At 35.9% G+C, this 12,129-nt stretch overlaps 1 protein-coding gene across 1 annotated transcript; it reads left to right on the top strand.

Annotated features, from left to right (window-relative positions):
* The first annotated feature begins 6,003 nt into the window (after nucleotides 1–6,003).
* On the top strand, nucleotides 6,004–6,561 carry LOC131870137 (pectinesterase inhibitor 4-like). Its single transcript, XM_059215818.1, has one exon. The coding sequence runs from the start codon at nucleotides 6,004–6,006 to the stop codon at nucleotides 6,559–6,561; it is 558 nt and encodes a 185-aa protein (XP_059071801.1).
* The last annotated feature ends 5,568 nt before the right edge of the window (nucleotides 6,562–12,129 follow it).

The following is a 12,129-nucleotide window of genomic DNA, read 5'->3' on the forward strand; positions in this document are numbered from 1 at the left end:
CACATCTTTCACAAAGGCACTTGTCGACTTCCACTTCAATTTTCTGCATCCATATCCTACCGTTCGATGTCAATCAAATCTTTGGGGGAACCCTTCTAACTTCAACGATTTTGATTCTGAATACAAATAAGAGTCATTTTCCACCAACCTCTCATCTATTTATAGTGTCCCCAAAGTTCTACCTATTTTCTCCATGCTACTTTCTCCCCAATATTCGATCCGTAAATTATACAGCCAAATCCAAATAGGGCAGTCATACGGGGCCAATGGCACTGGGTCGAAATTTGGAAACCACGATTGCATATATAAAGGATAATTTTTGACAATCCAATTACCGTGGTGAAGGGTCTCCTCTTTCTCTTCCACCTCTGCAAAAATAACAATGAAGAATCCCCTTGGTATGAATTAAGCCACTACCTTGGCTTTCCAATTCTCCTTAATCCAATATTTAATCTGCCTTCTCTCGTATCTAGATCGTACTACCCTTCGGATAACCACTAGTTCCACCCATAGTTCTATATTTTCTTCAATATCATCTGACATATTAATCTCGACCAAGTCTGCTTCCACTTCCCTCCGCATTTTTCGACTTGATCCCACCAGTTTCTCCTCCGCGAACATTTCTTGCGGATCCACCATTATTCCAGAACGGTTCTCTCAGACTCTCCCTCATCCTCTCCGCTATATAAATATCCCAATCTCCATTCCTTGTTATAATATCCTGTCATTTAATTTCACACATTATTAATGTTTATATATAAAGATCACGTTTCTAAATGAAAATTTTAATTAAAAAAGGAATTATAATTTAAAAAAAAAAATCTAATAAAATAGATTAAAAATTTTAATTTCTTAATTTTAATATTTTGAAAAATTTGATATTTATCTATAATTTAATTTTGAAAGAAAAAATATATTTTATATTAAAAATGAAGAATTTTTTTGTTTGTAAATTTTCTCTATGCTTTTAAAATTGAGGTTCAAAAAATAAATTTCAAGCTAAATATTAGGGAAGAATTATTTCGATAACTCCTAAGATTATGATTTTCTATTTTATGTAAGTTTTTCTTATATTATAGCTTTGTACATAAATTTAAAAGCTTAATGCTTTATATCTATACAATATTATATATTTATATTTTATTACACATCCCTTCCATTTTACTATTAAAAATGGTCCCAATAAACCTCTCACCAGAAGAGTAAATTTGGGTGATGTTAATGTCTCAGTCCATTGCCAATTCCTCTAATGAGAATAAAAATTTGTTTTAAGAGCGTATTGTTTAAATTTTAAAACCTGACCTTTTCTATAGAAGGGAATGGTTATCTAGCTCTTAGAATGCACCAAATATCTATTATGATGTATTTATCATGTACAAACGATAATAATGTCTTAATGTATTCTAGAGACTAAGACTGGGTCCCATGGAGGGGGGCTACCTAAAACATAGAGCTGGAGCTGCTAAGATTTTTTAGGAATATTTTAAAGTTGGCGGTCCCATAAATTTTGTTTTGCACTTCAGCTTAAAAATTTAAGATCGTAAATTTAAGGATGCTATGAACTTTGTAGTTGAGATCAACTTAAGTTTAAACTGCTGCAAATTGGTGGTAAATAAATTTAATTATTTTCCTAAAATTTATATGATTGACAAATGTCATAATATATTCCTAAGCTCGTGGAGCTCTATTTTTTAGGAAAAGATTCTAAAACCTCTGGGCTGATATGGCAGAATTCATCATGAGATACATCACCCTGGATGGTAGATGTGCTAGCATTTTCTCACATCATTTTAATATCTTAAACCATTTTAGGCACGGTATATTGATTTCTATTCCCTTTTATTTGGTTTCGTCCTTGGGGAATAGTTTAGTTAAACATTTTGAAAACCAGGATAACCCTATGATTCATGAAGGGCTTATCTTGTTGATTATGGAATACGCCCAAGATCATGAAGTGAAACCCTCCCCCATTGATAAAACCCACATTTCCTCCTCTAACCCTGATGTGCAGTTGGTTTCTGATACAAAGATGCATGAGGATGACAGTCGTATTGCCATGGATTGGCGTGATAGCAAAGATATGGAGCACCCTGAGTATAGACCAAAGAAATAAGGGGAGCTTATGGTGACCCTGGGAACTAACGGTAGCAGGAAAATCAATCCTCCAAGGTGGGCGACAAGTAAGTTCAAATCTGGTAGCAGGAAAATGCAAGACCTGGAGCCACCCACCAAAAGGAAAATGAAACTAACCAAACCTAGTGGGTCCAAAGTCCTGGACCATGAGATTAGGTTGGACATCCCTATCAATGTGGATGATGAGAAACATGGGTTTGAGAACAAACAAAATTAAGGTAAGATAAAGGAGGAGAGGGTGATGGGAAATTCCCTATTGGAGGCTACTAGAAGTCAGGAGATCTGTTGGAAGTGGGTGGAGAAGGAAATTGGATCCCTAAAAGATGGTATTAAAGGAATTGTTGAGACTTTCACGGAATCCCTTGGGCCCAATAAAACTGAGAAGATCATGAGTATGATCCAGAAAATTTCTCAAGATGTGGAAACTATGAAGGTTGACCAAGAGCACAGAATTGAGAAGATGGAAGAGGATGCGAGTGAGATCAAAGAAAACCTGAACAATTTGGTGGAAATCAGTAGGCAGATGATGAACAATAGTGCTGATGGTTTGGAAAAAAATAATTCCATGATAACTGATTATAGAACCAGGACCAACACCAGTGAGCCTCCCTTGGGGGAAAAGCAGAAAAAGATTGCATCGGAGGGTGGAAAGAGTGCTACTGGTGGGAAGACTAGCTCGGGTCCTTGCACTAGAACCAGGAGCCGAACCCAGGGCCAGTGAACCTCCAGATTCATCATGGAGGATTTGGAGAAAATCAATAAGAGGATTATTTAGAAAAATGCTAAATTGATTCACTCTCTTAGTTGAGTGCTTTGCCTTGTTTTTTGGTTTAGCTGGTTTTTGTTTTTTGGCTTTTTGTCTGTGTGGGGTTTGTACCCTGTTTTGCTTAGTTTTTCGGTCGGGTTGGCTGCTGGCCTTGGTCTGTAATAATCTGGGTTTCAGGTCCCTGTAAAACTTGTTTATCTTTATAAAAAAAATTACCCAAAAAGTAAGGCAATCCCATTGGTTAAAGGATTAAAAAGGATGGTGCAAAGTGATAAATTTGGTTTTTAGTTGTTGTGTGGCTTTGCTCATATTGTTGACAGTAATATCATGCCTATCAAAAGTTGTGCCGAAGTCCTTGGTTATGCTCAGGCTACTAGTCAAGTCATTCATTCCATTCCTATGCCTACATCCTTGTCTAGTGTGCTCATATTTACATCTTCTATCATAGTGTTCCACCTCCGTACTCTTAACCTCAACCTTCATACAACAATGTTACTCCTCCATCACAATCCAATATGTCCAATTTGAATGCATCCACTGAAGCAACCATCAATAACTTAGCTCAAACTGTTTCATTCCTACAACAACAGTTGGCTTCCATTACCCAATCCAAGTTTAATGTGCCCACATTTAATGTAGCGAGCCCATTATTTGATGGCATTGTCTATGTTGTCCCTCCTAAAAATGTGGAAGTCTCTCAATTAGAGCTTTATAATGGAAAAAGTGATCCCTTGAATCATATGAAAATATTTCAAACTTTATGTAGTGACTTTCCTCACGATCAAAGACTTATAATGGTGAATCTAGACGTGATGTTTGGAGAAGTTATTAATGGTAATTGATGTTTAGTCGAGTTTGAATTGGCAAATGTTGATTCAACCCCCGTCTTAATATAGCGTGTTCCATTTGGGTGGATAGTAGTAGAATACGATGGTGGAGGAAAGGTTGGTTGAGAGAATTGGATTTTTTCTTGGAGGAGGGATGGAGATTAAGATGATGTATTAGAAAAATGAGAATTAATATTGAAGATGAGAGATGAAACTGGATTTAGGATTGAAACTGGAAAAATAGGATGATGGATAAAATCTTGGTTAAGATAGATAGATAATTATTCAGAGGAGGGAATATAGATTAACGCGATTGATTGGAAATGAACTTTTTATTTAGAAGGATGGATGAAAGGTTGGTTGTGAATGTTAACTCATCTTCCTTAATCAAATCTTCCTCATTTTAGAAACATAATCTTCTTCATACGTTAACTCATTTCCATCTTAGATATTGCTTCTTCTTTCATTAGTTAACTCAATCTTTAAAATAGGACCTTTATGTGCCCATTTATCCATCATGTAAATAAATAATTTATTATTATCCTCTCACAGACTCAAAATGGAAAAAAATCATTTTGTAGTTGAGTTGATTCAATGTCATCATTCTTATCCTTATCATCTATTGATTTTTTATTATAAAACTATAAATAAGATCCTTTCCCCACCCTTTTAGAATCACATTTTATGACATATGTTATGATGTGAGGATCAAGCATCCACATACTTTCAAGGTGAACAACATCAACGCATCTTTCTTTCTGAGATTTGTAATGATATTGGTAAATAGGATTTATATTTAATTTCTTTTTTATGTTTTTGAGTATTTGTATTTCTTATTTTCCAATTTCCACGCAATAAAAGTTCCAAGAAAAATAAAGGAGAAGTTGGGTGCTCTGATCCAAAAACAACATAGAATGAAAAGGATAAGAACAAAATTATCTCAGTTGAGGAGGAAGAGGAAGAGGTGAAGAAATTTAAGCACAATACTTGCAACAAAAGTTTCATAGAGAGTCAGAAGGGATAAAATAAAAAAAATAAAAACTATGGAAAAAAAAAGGGCCAATAATAAGAAAATGGAAAATATCAAAGCTTAGACACATAAGAAGAAAGATAAAAATAAATCCATATTTTTCCTTGTATAGATCACTTTATAGACTAGGAAAATCATTGGAAGTAGCACAGCTATATAGAATATTTTTTGTAGAGAATGAAAGATCGTTATCCAAGTCATATTGGACTTCATTGGGAGTAGTAATTATGTAATGGTAGATATAATATAGGAATTTTTGAAGGAAATGATTGACACCATTAAGGAAAAAGGAGAGAAGGCAACACAACTATTGGATAACATTTGGACAAGTGCCTTCAGAATTAAACTTGTTCCTAAGTAATAGATCACAAAAAGAGATCTATAAAAAAAGGAGCTTATGTATAAGTAGATAGTAGATACTCTTTGTTCTTAAAATGATGAGGCCAAGCAAAGAGTGAGAAGTGAGACCATGGAGTCCACTAAAAGGCCCATGCTAGCCTACTAGCTAAGAGAAGAGTGTCGTGGTAGAAGAAGATAATATAAACAAAACGTAATATATTGTTTATGGTATAATAGGAATAAGTATAGATGAATTAGTCAAGGAGATCTAGGATGACACTACACAAACAGAGGAGGATATAAATATAATACAGATTGTGATATCAAGACCTAGATGAACAAACAATACAAACAAAAAATAAATAAATAAAGGAGGAACATAATTGAAAGAGATAAACAAACGTTACAAGATATATTGCATGATAAATGAGAGGATAAAAAAATAGAGGATCTAGAACACAGGTCGCGCACGAGAGTTACTATTAGAAGCGATGTTAAGCAAAAACGAGCGGACGAGAGTTACAACACAGGTCGCGCACTTCACATAAAAGAACGCCCTCGGGTAACAAGTGGTAGTTGTTAACACAAAACAGCAGTCGTTTACGAGGAGAATGACATGCATGAAGTGCGAGAACTTTAAAAGACAATCCAAGAAACGCATTAAATCTAATTTTAGCTCTAAATGCACGAGGAAAAAGGATAAAAATAGATAAATATGTATCTCGCAAAACCGTGCACTATATAAAATTCCAGTGGCATGCAAAAAGCCTGTTGCTACTGAATGACAACCATGAAAGTTTTGTATGCAGCAGATTCAGATTGAGCTATATATTGTCCCAGAAGCGAGGGAAACATTAATAGAGCATTTGGTTCAGTCGGTGATTTCAATAGAGCAGTTGATTCCAAGCATGGCGTCCTACAGAAGTGGTCTCTTGTGCGCAATCATGTTTTTAGCAATTCATGGAGGCTGGGCTCAGACTTCCGATACAATTAGTAATGCCTGCAGTAATGCCTTATATACACACTTTTGCGTTTCATCATTGTCCAAAGCTTCTGGGGCTTTGGAGGCAGATTTAACCCAGCTTTCTGTTATTGCAGTCCGTTTGTCTAGTGAAGTAGCGAAACCTGTTTCTAGGTTTATAGAAAAGCTCAAAAAAAGAAATCCCAATGTCTCGGCTCTTGAAGACTGCTCAGATCTGTTGAAGGATACAAGGGAACAGCTTCATGATTCACAGTCAGAACTAAAGCAATTGTCTAATGTCAATTTCATGGAATATGTAGAAGATGTGCTCACAAGGCTGAGTGGTGTGGAGACTAATCAGGATACATGTTTGAGTGGGTTGAAAGAAAGCAATGTTCCTGCAACCTTGGTTTCCAGTGTAAAAGATAATACAGATAGTCTGACCATGTTGATTAGTGATGCTCTAGCTGTTGTTAGCACTCTTCGGCAACAGGGACACATTTGACTACTTTAGAAAACAGCTAAACATATTGGCTGTTGGCTTGTGAGGAGGGATATATATAGCAGATAACACATATTTGGTGTTCAAGCTTCATCTTTGGTTACTTCTTTTGTTTGTGAGATACATCATTGTGCTATTTAGATACCATTTTTGGTAACATACAAATGGAATGTTTGTGATTCAAGAAATGTTTTAAATGTTGTTATTGTGTTTGATTTTAGAAATATATTTGTAAGATATATTATTGAATTTTAATTTGTTTTGAACATTTATCTTATAGTTTGTATGAATTATTTTCTTTTTCTGATGTTTTATAATGGAATTTAGATTCTTTTATATTTCATGATAAGTATAATTTTAATAAATTAACTACGATCAATGAAAAAGAAATTACTAATGAAATGCTTGAAAATCTTGCAGTAAGTATGGTGTACCCTGCATCACTGAGTATTCAAATATTGAAATAAATTAAATTAAATGATGAATTATATTTATATTATAAATTAATCGAAAGATTATAATTTTTCAAGAGAGTGATCTGGATACTCATTCTTAAAAACACAAAATTTACTGGCATCTATATAATACAGTTTTTCCAATAAATCAATATATTTACTACAGTTTTCACTTGTCTGTAATTTTCAAATAAATTTTCACTTTTATCAAAAAAGACTTAATGGAATGCGGATCGCCTAATGTAACTGACATTATCCTCAGATAATGTAACTGCCATCTTAATGAATTGTACCAACGGTGACGTGGAAGACCAACTGGTTCATCTTCATCATCGTCTCTTTAAAATCGCTCCTATCTATGTTAGAATAATTGCTACTATTTCATTTTCTTCAGCTGCAGGTTTGGACACTTGCTTTCCGGTCCTCCAAGCGAGCTCTTGGACTTACACCAAATAGGCAACGACATTTTGCTATGAAGATCAGTTAATGCAAGAACCCTCTCGCCTCTCTCAGTATAGTAGTTTCAAAACTGATAGGATATATTTGTAATTGAATATGCATCCTCTTCATTTGCACGGGCAAATAACTCTACGACTAAACACAACCTATAAATTCAACCTTAATCTAACCCTAATTGAACCCTAACTCTTATTCAACTATGATCCTAATTGGATTCTAGCATGAATCTTAACCCCAATAAAACTTTGCTTCCAATTTAACCTTAACCCTAATTGAACTCTTATACGAACCCTAACTATAATTAAACCCTTTCCACAATCAAATCCCATCTCTAATTAATTATAACATTAATCCTTAACCCTAATCTCTCTACTTTAATGTTGATCCTAAACTCAACTCTAACCATACATTTGAACCCTAACTACAACTTCAACCCTAATCTACACCAAATTCAACCCTATTTTTAAACTTAACCCTAACCCTAATTGAACTATAATCTCAATTAAACTCTAATCCTAACCCTAATCGAGCCTAGACCCTAATCCTAATTGAAGTGTAAGACTAATTTAACCCTAACCCTAATGTAATTGAAACACAACCCTAATGCTAACCATAATTTAACTCTAGCACTAATTGTAATTGAACCCTTATTATAAGCTAACCCTAAAATTAACCCTTACCATAATTACTAAACCCTATTTTGAACCCGAACCATAACCCTAAAGTAACCTTAATTGTAAATCCATCCCAACCTTAAGCATATCCCAATCTTTATGCTAACATAACCCATAAACCCATTTGAACCCTAACACTAACCTTAAATTTAAATTTAAATTTAATTTAAGATCGTAACAGTTGTTCACTTCTAGTTTTATTTGGAAAAAAGGTTTGTAAGATTTAAAGAAAAGATTTGGCTTAAAAGTATTGCTCCAATCTCCATTCCTTTTTTTATTTTTTTAATTTTTTAATTTTTTCTGAAGCGAGATCTTCCTAGGAGGCAATACCCTTTTTTATTAAAAACTGAAAAACAAAATTACACAGTAGACAAAGCCAACCTCTCATTTATACAAATACATAATCCCATTACCTATTTCTACCACCCTTTCAATAATCTCCACAGGCATGATAGCATAATTCTCTCTCATGTATCTATTGAACTTGTCCAGGCCATAATCCTTCATCAGTCTTTTCTTAAACAAAGACCATGCCATTTTTGTTTCACCTTCTTCCCTTCGTCATTCAGGTTGAAATATCCCAACATGCATCTTGAATCCAGTGCAGCCCTCATCACTTCCTCGTATATATCTTCCCTCATCATTCTCCTCACTATCCCTATAGCTGCTGAAGGTTTTCCAAGGACCTCAACGATCGGATTAAATATATTCTCCATCACCACCCTCTCATGAACGTGGCCATCGTTCTAGAAGTCGACTCTTAAAATTTGGATCACAGAGTGTTTTTCTTTGTCATTTGCCTTCTTAAAAAGGCGGCTGATCTCTTCCTCTAGCGCTTCCCTAAGTGCAAAGTCCAAAGTCCTCATCCATTCTCAACTTCTCTTTTGTTCCCTCTGTGCTCTGCAAAACACTTCTTCTCCTAATGTATCCCTTTTAGCATGATCTAGAGTCATCTCCACTGATGTCTATCCTATCCAACTACGACTTCACTCTGCCCAAAACTGCTACTGACCCGATCCTAAATCTGAACAAAATCTTACCTTACCCAAAAAATTTGTCGTCAAAACATTATACTTTGATTTAGAAGACACAATTCTAGGCACGAATACACTTCCTTCCATGCCGCCTCTAGCTTGAGTAAGATAAATCTCATCCAATTCTCTCAGGAGGATGTACTTCCCTATCCTCTCCCAAAATAGTACTAAACTCATTCTACAGGTCTATCTCATCCAACTCGACCATCTATCTACCTTTTCTTAGACATTCATTGGCAAGCCAATTAGATACCCTATTTCCTTCCCTATATGAATGATTGAAACGGTACTCCAAGAATTTGCTCAATTTTTATTCAATCGCTGGTAGCCATTGATTTAATTTCCAGCTGATAAAATTAGAGCGCATCACTCCATTTAACATCACTTGTGAGTCCCCTTCAATGAGAAAAATTCGAAACCTCCTTGTTCACACACATCTCCAACCCATTATTGAGTGCACATATCTCTGCCTTGTTATTGGTAGCTATTCCCATCAATCCCATAATTGCAATAATCATTTTTCCCGAATCATCCCTCAAAATAGCGCCGAACCCTGCCTTACTCGGATTTCCTTTGCTAGCTCCATTTAAATTCAACTTAAGCCAACCTGGGGTTGGTTCCCGACATCTTACTCCCTTCCTCTTAGATTGTTTATTAATGATGTTGCAGATGACTAGATCCTTCAAACCCCATTTCTCTTCCATCATTTTGTCCCATTTGGAGTAAATCTTCACCCGTTTCCCTGGAATATTCCCTTTCACCACTTCAACAATTAAATATTCCTTCAAAAAGTCCTCGTCTCTAAAAATACTCCTATTTATTTCTTTGCATATCCGCCAAGCTACCATGGAAGGACTAGTCACATGGATAAGTCTCCCCATTTTGAATGCTTACTCTCTGTCGGCCAGGAAAGCAAGAATTCCATTAACGTCCTATTCCTAGCCGATCTCCATTCTAACGTTTCCATCAACCGGTCCCAACATCTCACCACCAACGGACACCAAAAAAAGAGATGTTCAGCGGTTTCCTCATTCCCTCTACATAGGTAACAGATATTAGGACCTTAAATTCCCATCTCTCCTGTACCGCCTTGAACTTCTAACACCCACTCCTTATCCTCAATACAATCAATTAATGCTTTCACCCCATTCCACGAGTCTCTCTAGAACCGAGCCTTCTTTCCATTACCAATTTTATAGGACAGATGATTCAAGATTACTCTTCATCTTTCCCAGATGAACCTCCAAATCGTCAAACCTGATTCAGAGTTGGCCAAGGTAAAATTCCTTTCCAAGTCCTTCTAGTCTAAATATTTTTCCCTCATAAACTTGCACCAAGGTTTTTGAGGAAACATATAGTTTCCAAGCCAATTTGGCTCCCAAAGCCAGGTTCTATAGATCCATTTTCCTAAGTCGCGCTCCTCTTTCTTCCTTCACGATACACGCCGTATCCTAGTTTATTAGCATAACTCTCCTAGAATCCTTCAATCCTTCCCATAAGTTCACTTCTTTAACAACCCGTCCAACGTGCCAATGGACCGCACGATGAGCCTAAAACATGTAATGCTATAGATTGGGATCGTTGATAAAAAACATTTTATCATTTGAATCGTACCAGCCTATGAAAGCCACTTTTTCTTCCATGATTCCGCTTTAGATTGACAATTATTGATGATCTCCTCCTATAGCAACCTATTACTTCGATCGATGAACAAGGGAACTCCCAAATATATCGAAGGGAATGATTCTGTTTGGAATTCCAATATTTTTTCAATCTTGTTTTGATTCCTTTGGCTAGTGTTAACAAGGAACACCTGTGACTTATTTTTATTCATGATTTGAATCGATGCCTCAACATACTCATCCAAAGTTTCCTTAATCACTACCACTTCCTGATCCGAAGCCTCCCAAAATAAGATCGTATCATCAACAAATTGTGAATGCGAGATTGGCTCCAGGTCTCTGTGAACCCCGACTCCCTTGCAAAATCCCATCATACAGTTCTTCTTAATGTTCCTGCCCAAAGATTCTACCATTAGAAAAAATAAGGAGGGAGATAAAGGGTCTCCTTGTCTCAATCCATTGGTGTCTCTAAAGAAACCACATGTATAACCATTGACCAACACTAAGAAATGGGTTGATGAGATGGATTGTCGCATACAATCTAGCCATCTGCCGTGAAAACCAAATTTATCCAGGACCAAGAGGAGGAATTCCCAATTAACCTAGTCAGACACCTTGCTCATGTATAGTTCTACCACCATCCTTTTCATATTCTCTCTTCCCATAGAGTGAAGAGTTTTCGAGACCAGGATGATACTATCGATGATTTCTCTGCCAGGGGTAAATCCGTGTTGTTTCTCCGAAATGATTTAATGTAAAATATTCTTGATCCTCAAAGCCATGGCCTTTGAGATGACTTTGTAAATAGAGTTACACAGAGAAATAGGTCTGTAATCCACTATCATCTCACAATTATACCTTTGGGGTATAAGAAAAATTATTGCGATGTTGATTTCTCTGACCAGTCTCCTCTTCTTCCTAAACTCTTCCACCATCATCCATATGTCCTCCCACCTGAAGTCCCAACATTTTTGATATACTTTTTCTATAAAGGCATCGAGGCCTGGCACTTTATTAGGGTGAAGAAAGAATGCCGCCTCCTTGACTTCCTCCAGAGAGAAAGGCATATGCAAAGCTTCATTTTCTTCCTGGGATATGACTTGGTCTATTACTTTTAATACGTTATCCCTATATCTAACATCACCGCCTATGAAAGAACCAAGTGGGTTTTCAAAATGTTGAACTGCAACCTTCTCAATATCATCTCCTGCTAAACAACACTGACCATTATCATCCTTGATTGCTTCAATCTTATTGATCAATCTCATAGCCTTCACCGATGAGTGAAAGAACTTTGTATTTAAGTCCCTAGGTGAAATACACATCT

This window comes from Cryptomeria japonica, unplaced genomic scaffold (genome assembly GCF_030272615.1).
Source record: "Cryptomeria japonica unplaced genomic scaffold, Sugi_1.0 HiC_scaffold_295, whole genome shotgun sequence".
Classification (NCBI taxonomy): domain Eukaryota; kingdom Viridiplantae; phylum Streptophyta; class Pinopsida; order Cupressales; family Cupressaceae; genus Cryptomeria; species Cryptomeria japonica.

What these genes read in the sequence shown, in the direction of transcription:
- LOC131870137 (XM_059215818.1), top strand. Translation starts at nt 6,004, where the DNA reads ATGGCGTCCTACAGAAGTGGTCTCTTGTGCGCAATCATGTTTTTAGCA.